The sequence below is a fragment of the Protopterus annectens genome, chromosome 3.part0 (genome assembly GCF_019279795.1).
Source record: "Protopterus annectens isolate FY-2018-M chromosome 3.part0, PAN1.0, whole genome shotgun sequence".
NCBI classification, from domain to species: domain Eukaryota; kingdom Metazoa; phylum Chordata; order Ceratodontiformes; family Protopteridae; genus Protopterus; species Protopterus annectens.
The window spans coordinates 1,519,211,045-1,519,227,021 of record NC_056731.1 but is presented as its reverse complement, the minus strand read 5'-3'; the positions used below and the strand labels follow the sequence as shown (position 1 = coordinate 1,519,227,021).

Here is a 15,977-nt window from a genome sequence, read left to right as displayed (position 1 = left end):
ATAATGTTTAACACATCCTCACAAAATACATGCCTTCCTGTGATTAGTATGAGATCATTCAGGCTATCAGCCTAAGTGTGCCCAGGTTTGGATGCAGCAAAGACACTGTTCTGTGTTAGAAGGTCCACTTGCTGAGGCAGCATCTTACATTTTCCTCTTGCCAAGTTGTATGAGAAAAGGAACCAGTGCTGTCCTAGCCAGCAAGGAACTATAAAGATCATTTTCTGCTTATCCTCCAATAATTTTGTCAGCAGTTTTATCAGTACTCTAAAGATCAAGAGTACTGGAGGTAAAGTGTACAGAAACAGACAAATCCAATTCAGGGAAAAGGCATTTACTGCAGTCCCCTGGAATTGCTAGCCTTTAGCAAAATTGTCAGTTGCCTGTTCACATGAAAGTCAAACAGATCTATTTCCAGTCTACTCTATTAGTGAAGTCTAGGAAAAGTTTCCCTGTGTAGCATCCATATATGTGGATGTGCATTGGTTCTTCTCAGTCTATCTGCTATCCCATTCAGTTCTGAAGGAATATATGGGGCCTTCAGGAATGTTCCTTTCTGTGCTGCAACCTCCCAAACCAGGCTGAGTCATGACTGATCCCTCACAGATATCTCAGTTCTGATGATCCCTGTGTTTTTCTCTGTTTTGTTTGGCAGTCCTTTTGAACTTATTTTCTCCCTTGACAGATCTGGTGAACCAGTCTTGACTTGGAAATTCCTGCACTACCTAGGTATATATGTCTGAAAAATCTGCTAAATGAATGGGTGATTTTAATCCTTTTCCTCCATATTTTTGTACACTTTTGGACACTCCTACTGGGCCCATCTCATTTTCTCACTCAACTGAGTACAGTGAGATCATATTTTGATTTCAGACACTCCTACCAGTCCCATCTCCTCTGCTGTGTACACTTTTGTACACTATCTGGAAATATACAGAGCTAAGTATTTTTTTTTTTTGGTTCTTCAGAATTGTGTACTGTCAATTGTTGCTGGACTAATTTTATTCAGAGTTGTGCACTATTATTTTTGATTCACTGTACAGTTTTTCAGATCTCTGCTGAAAGTGTTTTGTCCCACCTCCCCCTATTTCCTGCTGTGTCTTAAGTTGGTATAACTGTTTTTTTACAGCTTGTGTCATCTGACTATCTGAAGGATTACTTGCATAATAGACCCTGCTAGTTAACAGCCTAATACATTCCTTCTGCACTTGTTTTTAGTAATTTTTAATTTAATTGCATTTTTTAAACTGTGTTTGGTCTAATATTGCTACATACTCAAGTGTGCTAGCTTGCATTGCATCTGAATTGTTTTTACTGCTGTTTTGGCTACTTTTCTGTAAAAAAACAAAACAAAAAAAAAAAAAACAAAAAAAAACTGTAAGCCTGTTTCCTACCTTTCCTGTAACTAGTGCAGTCCAGATACAGACTGGCTGTATCCGGGACTGTATGCAAGCTTCTGAGCCACCCCAAGCCTTTCTGTGTTGGAGGGAAGCCTTCTAGCTTGTCAGTGGGAGTGGTAAGCACTAGATAACCTATTTACCACATAAGGAGTGGTTCTGGCCCAGACATTGTAGTTATTGGCTGTCTGGGCAATCTTTTCCATCTCTCTCAACTTTCTGATATGTAAGCCCGCATTAACACTTGTTTCTTCCCTGTAACTAGTCTAGTGCAGATACAGATTCTTAGTTTTAGCACTTGAATTTGCTTATTCGTGCTCAGCACTTGTTCAGAAATTGTTGTAAGAACTAAATAAGCTACTAATTACTATAGCACTCAACCTTCCTCATTACCTAGAGGAAAACAGTTTTTGCATTTACTTTCCTCACTTGCTTAGAGAAAAACAGCTCTTGTACTCACTTTCCTCACTTATCTAGAGGAAAACAGTTTTTTATTCAAGCATTTATTTATTTTTATTTATTTATTTATATTTGTTGACCGGGAGTGTCTGACTGGACGTAGGTCCATTTTCAGCGGATGCCCAGGGAGAGAAGCTCCACAGTTAAAATAAACAGACAGTAGTTACATTGGATTACAGAGCGATTAACAATTTACATAGCAATTACTTACAACATATTTACAGATGAAGAACATATTACATCAGTAGACAACTAGAATCTTTATCTGTGAAGTACATAACAGACATTAACAAATGTTACAAGAAGAAGTTCCTGCTGTATAATAAGTACTGGCTTATGAGCATCTGAGCTTGCTATAATCAAGGTAGTTAGTGGAGTGGAAAGAAAGGTAGTGGTTGGATGGGGAGGGTGATATTAGAGTGGGAGTTGCAAGGGCATAGCCAGCATGTTTTTAGGTGTGCTTTTAGTAAAGTTTTGAAGTGGGTGCATGATGGTATGGAGGTAATTGTGGGTGGGAGGGAGTTCCATAATTTGGCTATGGTGCAAGAGCATAGTGCTTCACCAGCAGAATTATTGGCTTTAGTGATCTGCAAGTGATTTTTGTTGCTGGATCTTAGTTGTCTGGTGGTGCGATAGGGTTGGAGTAGATTCTGGAGGGATGGGACATTTAATGGATGATTTACTAGTTTGTGGGCGAATGAGAGTTGATACCATTGAAGGAGGAGAGGGAGTTCAAGCTAGCCCAGTTCAGCAAGTGAGAGACAGTGGTGACTATGGTAGGATGCCCTTGTGGCGAATTTGGTGATTTTGTTGTAGCAGGTCTCTAGCTTGTTTAAATCGCATTGCCTTAGGTTGGTATATATTGGACAGGCATAAAGTAGGGTGGAGATAAGGTGGGAATTTGCTATTGAAATCTTTACTGCTTTGGTGAGAAGTTGCTTATTTCTGTATAGTGTTCCTAGTTTATTGTTATAGTCAAGGATATGTGAATGTCAAATTTTAGTTTATTGTCTATTTCCACTCCTAGCAATTTGCATGTCCAAGGGTCAGCTCCCAGTGTTCTCTCCTGTCTATCTGATGAATCTGGGCATCTTGGGGCAATGTAGAAATTGCCTCATGTACACAGACAACCCTCTTCTCCTACCACCCGACACTACAACCTGTGAGAGATGCACTTATCTAGCCAAACTGGAGGTAAATCTCTCTCCAACCAAGACTGAACTTGACATCCAAGAGGAAAAGGTAAACACTTGCACAACATCACACTTATCGCATAGTCTCATTAAATCTACACCACCAAAATCCACACATAGAAACACAAAAACATCCGTGGCGGCTCTCAACAGTAATCTGCCCAAGCAACAGAGACCTCCAAAGCAGAAACGCAAGCAACTTCCACCCTCCCAACACAATCCAAATGACACATAGCCCACAGACTCCGTGTGCTACTCAACCACAGCCAATAAGGCAAAACAACGTATCCAACACACTAGTCATGGGTGACTCTATAGTCAGGCACACTGATGTCCCACTCACCAGGCTAAACAAGGAGAAGGTTACTGTCAGCTGCCTGTCGGGTGCCAGGATCCGCCACATAACCCACACACTCGGGTCACTCCACAACAAGTACAAATATGACTCTGTCATTGTCCATGTTGGTGTGAACAACCTGAGATGTACGTCCCTGAACTACATGAAAAGAGACATGGAAGTGCTCTCTGACCTTGTAGCCCAGACAGGTATGACCCTAGCCCTGAGTAGCATTCTGCCATCGTCCAGAATGATACCACAGTACAAGGACAAAATGATTGACTTCAACAATTGGCTAAGCTTCTGGTGTCATTCTAAGGGGATCCAGTATCTGTCTGCTTGGGATGACATGGTCGACAGACCACGATGCTTTGCCAGAGATGGCCTGCACCTGTCGCCCCTGGGATTCCGGATACTGGCCCCTATAATACCTTTTTTAGGCAAGGCTCAAATGATAAATTCACCACCGTAACAGAAACAGGCAAGCAAAAACTGAGGGTAATGCTACTCAATGCTAGCAGTCTAAATCTCAAAATGGACTCACTCGAGGCACTCCTTAAAATGGAGAACATTGATATCAGTGCAGTGACTGAGACCTGGTTCAAGACTCCAGAGAGCACCCCTGCACTACCAGGCTATAATTCATACCACACTTTTCGGCTATGTAACCTGGACCAGAACACCAAAGGCGGAGGTGTGTCCATATTCGTTAAGGATATCCACACCTCCAGGCTAGTTGCTCAGCATAATGCATCCGAGGTTATCCAAGTGCAACTAACTCTGGGCAAAACTGCAATCCAAATTATAGCTTGCTACAGATCCCCCACCATGCCCCAGGATTGCCACTCCTCTTTTCTTGATGTACTGGAAAATATTAGGGTTCAACCAAACACCCTAATAATGGGCTATTTCAACTACCCCACCGTTAACTGGGAAAACTACTCGTGTACCAACTCTTTCACACAATGCTTTCTGGAATTCATAAACTCCAATGCCCTGGATCAACTTGTTCACACCCCCACCAGGGGCAACAACATCCTAGACCTAGTCATTACCAACATGAGTGACTGGTGTTCCACACCTGAAGTCAACTCCTCATTGGTCCGATCCGACCATAAGCTAATCACCCTTGATATCCACATCCCACCCCCACCCCCCATTAAGGAAACCACAGTAAAAAATTTCTCCAAAGCCAACTTCATGCTTAAGACAGAAGTGGTGAACTTCATGGTACCCATGAAGACGGACAGTACAGTTACGACTGCTGAATCCTACACAAATGCACTCTATAAGCAATTATACGAGTGCGTGGATTGTGCTATCCCAAACAGAACCAAGACGCTATCCTGCAAAAAAAGGAAGCCAATCTGGTGGTCCCCTGCCATCAACACACTGTACAACAGAAGGAAAAAGTTGTTGCAAAACAGAGTAAAATCCCATGAGTGGAGGCGCTCCCTGGTCAGCCTCAGTAAGAAGCTGAGATCCCTTATAAGATCCTCCAAAGCTAGCTATGAAAACAAAATCACCACTGATTCTAAGGACAACCACAAAGCATTCTATAGCTATGTCAAAAATCGCAACGGCAACACCCAGATCTGCTCTGAGTTACAGCACAACGGCACAAATATTACAGAACCAACTGATATTGCCAACATCCTGACAGATAGGTTCAGTGCTAACTTTACCCCCCCCCCCCCCGTAAAGGGCCAATATCTATACAGGAAGAATGCAGAGTCCCTGTAATCACAACTACGCAGGTAAAAGCTGCACTCTCTAAAGCCAAAAACCCAGCATCCATGGGACTGGACAACATCCCAGGCTGCATGTTACATGAATGTCAGAACGAACTGGCTCCCCACCTAAGCACCATGTTCAATCATAGCCTCACATCATTTGTGCCATCTGAATGGCGTACAGCAACAGTTATCCCACTCCAGAAAGGGGGAGCCACCACTGATCCTGGGAACTATTGCCCTATTAGCCTGACAAGCCTGGTCTGCAAGGCCATGGAACGTATCATCATGGAACTCATAAACAAAGACATTGGTAACCTCCAAACTCTGGATCCCACCCGGTTCGGGTCTGTGAAAGGCAGACCATGCCTCCTGAACCTGATTGACTTCTTTAAGGCAGTCACCAAAGCCGTAGATGAGGGTAAGGTGTTTCACACAGCCTATCTTGACCTTGCAAAGATTTTTGACACCATCCACCATTCTGGAATTATAGCTAAACTCACTAAACTAGGTATAAATCCCTACATCACAAGATGGGTTGCCAACTGGCTCACTGACAGAACCCACACTGTAAAAGTTGCACACTCCAAATCTGACCTCAAACCAGTGACAACTGGTACCACAGGGTTCAGTTCTGGGAGCTCTCCTGTTTGGTATCTACTTCTCTGAAGTACAGGCTAACACAGAAGGCCTCTGGCTAACGAAGTTCGCAGATGACTGCAAACTAGGAGCCATAGTCAAGTCCCCAAATGATGTGGAAATCCTACAGAAGGGCCTCGCTGAGACAGATGGCTGGTGTCAGAGCCATGGCCTCAAGCTCAATGCCGAAAAGTGCATTGTCATCCCCTTTGGTAAAAACGTTGTACCCATGAACTACTACATAGACAGCAGTCTACTTAACACCGAATGTGTGATAAGAGACCTTGGGACCCAGGTGGACAGTAGTCTGTCCTTTGATAGTCACATCGCCACAGTAGTCGGGAAGTCCTTCTAAGTGGCACACCTAATCATAAAAGGGTTCTCATCCAAGAAAAAAGAGGTCATTGTTCCCCTCTACTCGACACTCATTAAACCCATTATAGAGTACAACGCCCCTTTTGGAATGTACCTCACAAGACATCTGCAGCAGCTGGAAAGGCCACAGAAGTACCTCACAAACAGGATTACTTGCCTCAAACAGATGCCCTACACTGACCGTCTCAAAAAACTCCAGCTTTACTCCGTAGCATATTGCCTACTCCGAGGTGATCTTTGCCTAACATATAAAGCTATGTCAATCAAAGAGCTGTTGGACATGCTACAACTAAAGAAATTCCAATCCCTCCGAGCTACACGCTCCAGGGACCTAAACCTTGTCACCACAATAAACAGGACATGCTGGAGGGATAGATTCCTGTCCCAGTGACTTCCCATATTCTGGAACAGGCTACCCATCTATGTCGAGCAAAGTTCTTCATTAGCACTCTTCAAGAAAAATCTTGATGAGTGGATGGGAAATAGGAAATACACCCCGGGGATCACTTCTGTGTCTCTGCTCGACAGTGGCACAGGAAAATAACTTTCTTGGGTGGCGTAAGCCAGGGAACCTTGTTGGCTAGGCTTATGTAGGCCCTCGGGCCGATAGCCTAGTACCTACCTATAAACCTATGAACTTCTTGAGAGATAGTATGAAGCATAGATTCTTATTTAAAGGGGCATTTAGTACTTCAGACTTCAGTGTCTGGAATGAATGATGTCCTCAATCAGGAATGGCTTCTAAAAACTGACCTAATTACTGCTGCCCCACAAGTTGCATCCATGGCATTGATGCTATATTTCTTAGACTACTTGGCTACCTGGTAAGAGAGACCACATAAGTCTAGCAACTCCTGCATCAGGTCTATCTTGAATCCTCTTTGTCTTGTTCCTTATCTGCTCCAACAGGGGTTATTGATAAAAAAGCTTGTGGGACTTGCAGTTTAAAACCATGAAGATGGGGGACGGCAGCTGTTTACACTTTCTTCTTCTAAACATATCAAAGGCTCTGCTCTCCTTGTCATTTGGGATATAATTACTGGTAGGAGTGGAAACTGCTTACCTACCAGAGTCCAGGGACACCATATCTGGATCCAGTAATGTGCTGTTTAAAGGGCCTTGGAGATGTTGGTCCAGGACGGCATATCAGAAATTGACTGCATGCTCCCTTGTGAAGCAGTTGCGTCAGATGCCACAGCCAAAATGATTCTGCACTGGGGCTGCAAAAGTTTGTACAGAATCTCTGGACCTTCAAAGCCCTAATTGGTCAGTCAGATCCTCAGTTTCCTTACACTTCTCCCTGTAAGTTTTTTCTTTGAAGAAAAGCTCCCAAAGGCTTTGAACAATGCTACGGTGGCCTGAAATCAGGCTCATACACCTTTTCTGGCTGTGAACTCCTGGAGAGACTTTTGATGTCATATTGTTCTCTGGGTGAGCTATGCACAGTGCAGACAGGAGTCCATATCACGTTCCAAGCCAAAGCAAAAAAGAAACTTAATGCAGAAGTCCTTATGTAGTATCTGCTTGCCATGAACTAAAATTTACTCACTCCAACAGATAATGCTTCTGAACTGTACTCTGAATCAGGCATTAGCAACAGAAAGCAATCAACCAAGATAAAGAATTTCTTTATGGCATACTTATCTGTTCCTGGAAGAAAGCAGATGAATGGGCTGCATACTGCAGAGTATATGACCAATACAAACTACAAGTGAAGAAAGATCTGAACATAGTAATAATGTGTCAGTGGGATCATAGAAAGCCCTAATATAAGAAAGTATGGAGCTGTTTTTGTTCATGATGATTAAAATTTGTCATATTTAAGGATTCACTTGATGTTAATAACTAACATACAGGCCTCTTAGTTAATTTACCTTGTAGAGATGTTGGTACTTTTTTGTCCAATCACATAGAAAGGAGAGCTGATTCAGTGTGAGTTAACAGATTTTTTTTTGATAAATGCCTACATGAAAAAAAAGCTAGTCTGGTACTAGGACATATTTTTGATAAATCACATTTAGAAAAGAGAGTCAGGTCAGTGTGAATGAAAATGTTCTTTGGGTAAATACCTGCATGAAAAAATGGCCCATTTTAAAGAGTGGTAGTATGTAGAGCACCCAAGCCTGGGCATATGTGTATGTTAGGATGGTGTCTACCTGTAAAGACAAGGTAAGAACATTTTTGCAGCAGATATATTATTTATCAAACATGACAGAATTTTTGCCAATTCACAAATTTAACATTTCACATACAGCAGAATTTTGATTTATCGGTGTTAGCTGTCAATGCAAGACACATTAGTAATACTATTTTTTCTAATGGAAAATTTGCTACATTCACATAATACAGATGTAGTTATTATTTGTGAAATGTGATTAAAAGACAGTGATTGGAAACCATTTCTGTTAGGGAATAATTTTTTTGTTGCAACAGACATTTTAACAAAAATCAGCATGTTTTATGAAAGGGATTAAATATCGATATGAGACTTTAGATTATTACACCTTTGCAGACAACACCAACAATGTAGATGGTGCAACTGTGACAATAAAGACAACCCTGGAAGAGATTATAATTGTTGGAGTGTACAAGACCACCAAAGTCAATACTGATGACCTAGAGGAATTCATACATTTCTTGCATAAATCACAGGAGGGAAAACCATAATAGGTGGGGACTTAAACTTAGCAGAAACAAAATGGAATAATATTGATTCTGCAATATAAGTAAGGAAATTGCTTACAACATATGACATTCTTCCTCATCACTGTTGCAGAACTCTTTACTCTTAAGATACCCTGCTGAGGACAGCTTAATATTTAGTCAGTATTCCAAAGATTTTACACCTTCCAGGCATCATACATTAGACATATGTCCTATGTGCAAGATGTAAGGTACAGATGTCTAATCCTCGGAACTGAGGTGTGCCAGGAGAACCAGAGAAATCTCAGAGAAAGCAATAACATGCCCATCTAAGAAAAGGAACAGAAGGAGATAAGGATGGAAGAGTGACCCCTCTGCCAGAAGCAAGGCAACAGAAAATAATAGGGGGCAGGAAGGAGGGGCAGAATACTGCAGCAGAGATAAGAAGGATATCTACTGTTGTCTTACCATAACAGTAGGACATCTACTGTTACGTACCTCCCTGGACTACATGAAAAGAGACATGGAAGAGCTCTTGGATCATGTGGCCCAGGCAGTTATGACCCTAGCCCTGAGTAGCATCCTGCCTTCGTCCAGAATGATACCACAGTATAAGGACAAAATGACTGACTTCAACAATTGGCTAAGCTTCTGGTGTCATTCAAAGGGGATCCAGTATCTGTCTGGGACGACATGATCGACAAACCACGATGCTTTGCCAGAGATGGTCTGCACCTGTCACCCCTGGGATTCAGGTTACTGGCTAAAGCTCTTGCCACCCTTATAGTGCCTTTTTTAGGCAAGGTTCAAAGGACAAAACCAACACCACAACAGATACAAGCATGCAAAATCTGAAGGTAATGCTACTCAATGCTAGAAGTCTAAACCTCAAAATGCGCTCTCTCAAGGCACTCCTAAAAATGGAGAACATCGATATCTATGCAGTAACTGAGACCTGGTTCAAGACTCCAGAGATCATCCCTGCAATACCAGGCTACAACTCTTACCACATTGTTCAGCCACCAAACCAAGATCAAAACACTAAAGATGGAGGAGTGTCCATATTCACCAAGGATATTCACACCTCCAGGCTAGTTGCTCAACACAATGCATCTGAAATTCTCCAGGAGAAACTAACACTAGGTAAGACTGCAATCCAAACTGTAGCTTGCTACAGATCCCCCACCATTCCCTAACATTCTCACTACACCTTTCTAAACATACTGGAAAAGATACAACCAAACTCCCTAATACTGAGTAATTTCAACTACCCTGCCATTAACTGGGAAAACTACTCAGGTACCTACACCTTTTCCCAACGGTTCTTGGAATTCATAAATTCCAATGCCCTGGATCAACTAATCCATTGTCCCACCAGGGACTCCAATATCCTAGACCTGGTCGTTACCAACATGGGAGATAGATGCTCCACACCAGTGGTTAACCCCTCATTGGTCAGGTCTGACCATAAGCAAATCACCCTTGACATCCACATCCCCCCCCCCCCCCAAGTAAGGAAACCTCAGTAAAAAACTTCTCCAAAGCCAACTTCATGCTACTTAAGTCAGAAGTGACAAACTTCATGGCACCCATGCAGACGGGAGCTGAAAGTTCGACTGCTGAATCCTACACTAAGGCACTGTACGAGCACATCCACTCATGCGTGAATCGTGCCATCCCAAATAGAACCTAGACAGTCTCCTCCAAAAAAAGGAAGCCAATCTGGTGGTTCCCTACCATAAAGAAACTGTTGCAGAAAAGAGGAAAATCCCATAATGCAAAAAACTCCCTTACCAGCCTCAGTAAGTAGCTGAGATCCCTCATAAAATCCTCCAAAGCTAGTTACGAAAATAAAATTGCCAAAGACTCCAAAGACAACCACAAGGCATTCTATAGTTATGTCAAGAATCTAAATGGCAATGCTCAGATCTGCTCTGAGCTAAAACAAAATGGCATTAAATATACTGATCCCAAGGATATTGCCAATATCCTGGCAGCTTGATTTAGTGCCAACTTCACCCCCTAAATGGCCCATCTCAATATCAAAAGATTGCCAAATTCAGGTAATCACGGCCACACAGGTAGAAACCACACTCTCCAAAGCTAAGAATACAGCATCCATGAGAACCAGATGATATTCCGGACTGTGTACTACATGAACTACAAAATGAACTGGCACCTCACCCAAGTGTCATGTTTAATCATAGCCTCACCTCAGGCTTCGTGCCCACTGTGTGGCAGACAGCTGCAGTTATCCTAGTCCACAAGGGGGGATCCACCTTGGATCTCAGGAACTACTGTCCCATCAGTCTGATGAGCCTGATCTGTAAGGGCATGGAACGCATTATCATGGAACTTATAAACAAAGACATTGGCCACCTTCAAACACTGGACCCCACCTAGTTTGGGTTCGTGAAGGGACGATCTTGTCTCCTGAACCTGACTGACTTCTTTGAATCAGTCTCCAGAGCTGTGGACGAGGGTAAGCTGGTCCACACAGCCTATCTGGACCTCGTCAAGGCCTTTGACACCATCCCCCACTCTGCAATCATAGATAAACTTATTAAGCTGGGCATAAATCCCTACGTCACTCGATGGGTTGCAAACTGGTTTACTGACAGAACCCATACTGTAAAAGTAGCTGACTCCAAATCCAGCTCCAGACAAGTGACAAGTGGAGTACCTCATGGTTCAGTCCTGGGACCGCTCTTATTTGGCAACTACTTCTCTGAAGTACAGGCCAACACTAAGGGACCCTGGCTAACAAAGTTTGCAGATGACTGCAAACTGGGAGCCATTATTGAATCACCAAATGATGTGGATATTCTACAAAGGGGCCTTACAGAAACAGATGCTTGGTGCCAGAGCCATGGGCTCAAGCTTAATGCCAAGAAATGTATAGTTATCCCCTTTGGGAAAAGACATGTACCCATGAATTACCACACAGGTGGGTGTACACTAAACACTGAAAGTGTGATGAGAGACATAGGGACACAAGTGGACAGTGGTCTCACCTTCGATAACCACATCGCCACAACAGTCAGGAAATCCTTCTATGTGGCACACCTCATCACTAAGGGCTTTTTGTCCAGAAAAAAGGAGGTCACTGTCCCACTGTACTCATCACTCATTAGACCCATTATAGAGTACAACACCCTGTTTGGTATGTACCTCACAAGATATCTGCAACAGCTGGAAAGGCCGCAGAAATACCCTGTTTGGTATGTACCTTACAAGACATCTGCAACAGCTGGAAAGGCCGCAGAAATATCTCACTAAAAGAATCATAGGCCTAAAGCAGATGCCCTATGCTGACCATCTAAAAAAACTCCAGCTATACTCTGTGGCATATCATCTACTCAGAGGCAATCTCTGCTTAACATACAAGGCCATGTCAAATCCTGAGCTGTTGGACATGGTCCACTTAAAGAAATCCCAATCCCTCAGAGCCACACGCTCCAGGGATCTAAACCTTGTCATCACAATGAACAAAACATACTGGAGGGATAGGTTCCTGACCCAGAGACTCCCCATACTCTGGAATAGACTGCCCATACATATCAAGCAGAGTGCCTCCTTGGCCCTCTTCAAAAGGATCCTTGAGGATTGGATGGGAGATAGGAAATTTACCCTGGGGACCACGTCAGTCACCCTGCTAGACAGGAGTCCAGGGAAGTAAATATTATGGGAAGAAATATCTGGGGAATTGTTTGGCTAGGCTTGTATAGACCCTAGGGTCAATAGTCTAGTACCAGCCTATGAACCTATGAACCTTAAGATCATACATAACTGTATTATGTCCTTCCTTATCACTGTTTCAGAAATCTTTACTTTTGGGAGAGGAAGAAACCTAGTCAAAAGTATGGAAGGAGGAAGGCAGAAAAGAGCCATCCACAAACCCATGAGGGATAGCCCTGGCAAATCCTGCCCTGTCCCTGAAATGACATCCAACATGTAATATTTGGTTAAAGTGTGGACAGAAAACCAGGTAACAGCTTCCAACATGGACCTAGTATCCAGACCCTTGAAAAGAGCACCAGAACAGACTACTGCCTTGGCAGAATGAGCATAAACAGAAGATGAAAGCAGCTTGCTATGAAAAGAATAACAAAAAGAAATGGCCTTAGAAATCCAGGAGGAGATTTACTTAGACACAGCCAAATACAATTTCCTGGCATGAACAGAAACATGTTGCTCATATTTCCTGATTCATTTTGTCTTATTCATACAATATCAAAGCTATTTAAAACCAAGGTGTGTAGTACCTTCTCACTAGAAATATATACAGAAAAAAAAGAGGGAAGATGTATGGAGTGATTCATGAAAACGTCACTCACCACCTTGGGCATAAAAGAAGGACTGGTATGAAGAGACATCCTGCCCTTGTGAAAAAAAAGGAGGAACTGCCAAGAAAGCTTGGTGTTCAGAAACCCTCTTTGCAGAAGTACCAACAGTGTCTTCCAAGCACAATGCTGCAGGGAAGAAGAAAAGACAGTCTCAAAAGGGGACACGGTCAGTTTTTCAAGAAAAAAATTAAGATCCCAAGGTGAAGGAATAGGCTTTCTTGGACATCTGATAAGAAGGACAACTTTCAGAAATTGACTTCAAAACTAAAAGCAAAAGATGGATTCAGAGGCAGATAGGCAGAAATCGCTGACAAATAAAATTTAACAGAGTAATATGCCACGGCAGCATTGAGCAATTCACACAAATAATAAAGGAAAGTAGGGACCCCCACAAGAAACGGGTCCAGGTCATGCTTGAGACACCAAATAGAAAATCCCTTCCATTTAGCCACATAGGATTTACTAGTATTGGGTTTTCTGGCTTCCTACAAAACCTGAAGCATGTCCTCAGAAAACTGGTGCCTGAAAGGAATCAAAACCCCACCACCCAAAGTGTTTGCTGAAGTGTAGACAAGTGGGGGTGAATGACAGATCCCTTGACTTGTGTCAGAAGATCCATCCTGTGAGATAACTTGTGATAACTGCCCCCCCCCCCATCTCAGCAGGGTATCACAAGAGTAAAGAATACTGCAACAGTGAGAAGTAGGACATCTACTGTTATAGTAAGATCCTACACAACTGTACTTTCATGAACAGCAAGTGCTGCAGATTGGAAACAAACCTACCAGGAAACAGAATATAATGGATGCTGTTTGTGCTTCTAAGGAGAAGATTATCACTTCAAGTCAAGTTTTATCAACTCTGATGTGCAGTGATCTTGGCGTTAAAAAAGGCTAAAAACTACTGATAGATAATTCTGCCAAAATGAAATATAAACCAATGTGCAGGAGATGACTAACAGGCTATATAGAAGCACAACAGTCATGATGCAAAACTAAATGGAATGATGCAGTCAGGGGAAAGATGTCGAAAACAATGTGACACGTTTTGAAGAGGAAATGGAACAAAAAATGCTTAACATAAGGATCCATAAGGACAAGATACTTAATTACAATGAGAGATAAAAAATATAAGAGTGGACATGAGGTTGAACTATAACTTCCAAAACTGAAATAAACAAACTGGACAGACAAATTAAACATTGCGTGAGAAAAGATCAGAAAAAATTTTAAGAAAATTCAAATAAAGATATTGCGCATAAGACAATTCAAATAAAGATATTGCGCATAATAGGAAACCATTTATAGTTACAGAATATGTGTTAGGAGACAAGATCCACAAATCAATAAACTCTGCAAAGATTTACACACACAACAGATAGATACACTACTAAGTCATATGCAAAACAGTTTATTTCCATAAAAGAAGAAGAAATTTGTACTAGTAATATCTATATAACTTTAGCAATTGAAATTAAATTAGATTATACTGAAAAAGTACTATACAAACTGGAGTCTAGCAAAGCACGGGGAAGAGATAGAATTCAGAGTACTGACCTGAGAACACTTTAATGTGAACTTACTGAAACATTACATCCATTATTCACTAGGTGATTTAAGTATGGAGAGATTCATCAAGATGGGGATATGCACTTGTTAAACCCCTGTTTAAGGGAAATGGGATGAGGACAAACACAGAAACATACAGATCCTCCATAAGTCTATTTTCTTGTTGTGGATAAATAATGGAGAAGATTACTGTCAGAACTACAAATGCTGGGACTTGAAACCATACATCAGCATGCATATGTTGAGAACAGAGATATAACTCTAGAGATAGAAAGTACAGTTTTGTACCTACCATAAATGTAGATGTTCGAGTGTACACCCTGCTGCAGTCATCACACTTGGGTTATCCTGTCGTCAGGCGGTCCCGCAGTCGGCCGGAATTCCAAAGTCTTGGTCCGGCGTCGGTTGCTGTCGCTTCTTTCCTGACGTCAGTGCGCCAGGGGTATATATAATGCATCCGACGCCATTTTCTTCAGTTTTTCTTGCCCCAGATGTCAGGTGCCCCCAAAAAGGTGGTCAGTAATTAGTACCAAATTAAGTAATTTTTGCACAAACACAAAATCCCTCCAGCTATAAGCAAATACATCAGGAAGGTATTGTAGAGATTTAGCTAGTTAGATCAGAGGGGATGGAGGGAGGGTAACCTGGACTGCAGCAGGGTGTATACTCGAACATCTACATTTATGGTAGGTACAAAACTGTACTATGTTCATCGAGTTACCCTGCTGCAGTCATCACGCTTGGGAAGAATCCCAAAGCTAAGGATGGGTGGAGGAGTTATAGAGGGTTAGAGGAGGCTAGAAGGACCTGCAGAACTGCAGTGGTGAAACCAGCCCTAGTCTTAGAGTAAAGTGGTAAGTGATAGTGTTTGGTAAAGGTGTGTACTGAACTCCCAAGTTGCAGCTTCCAAAATCTCCTTGGGTGGAACCCCCCTGAGGAAGGCTGTAGATGTAGCTGTTGCCCTGGTAGAGTGGGGCCTAATGGTAGCAGGAACTGGTTTTCCATGATGGGTATAGCAAAAACGAATGCAATGTCCTATCCATTTGGAAATGGTTTGTTTTGATATAGCCTTCCCTTGTGAAGCTGTAGCATAGGATACAAAGAGCTGGTCAGATTTTCTGAAAGCCTTAGTTTTATCCAAGTAGTAACGGAGTTGCCTGTGAATGTCCAAGGAATACAGGAGTCTTTCTCCTTTGTTCTGTGGATTTGGGAAGAAGGTGGGTAAGTGGATGGTTTGATTTAAAGCCACACTGAAAACCACCTTAGGCATGAAGGAAGGATTAGATC

At 42.3% G+C, this 15,977-nt stretch overlaps 1 protein-coding gene across 6 annotated transcripts in view; it reads right to left on the bottom strand.

Moving 5' to 3' along the window:
- CHCHD7 (coiled-coil-helix-coiled-coil-helix domain containing 7) overlaps positions 1-15,977 on the bottom strand; it is a 321,467-nt gene that overhangs the window by 89,009 nt on the left and 216,481 nt on the right. For 3 of the 6 annotated variants that reach the window (XM_044065553.1, XM_044065554.1, XM_044065555.1), the window contains exon 3: positions 8,203-8,289. The exons of the other annotated variants lie outside the window; for them this stretch is intronic. In XM_044065553.1, the coding sequence (XP_043921488.1) occupies positions 8,203-8,289 (87 nt within the window). The remainder of the gene's footprint in view (positions 1-8,202; positions 8,290-15,977) is intronic. 6 annotated transcript variants of the gene reach the window in all.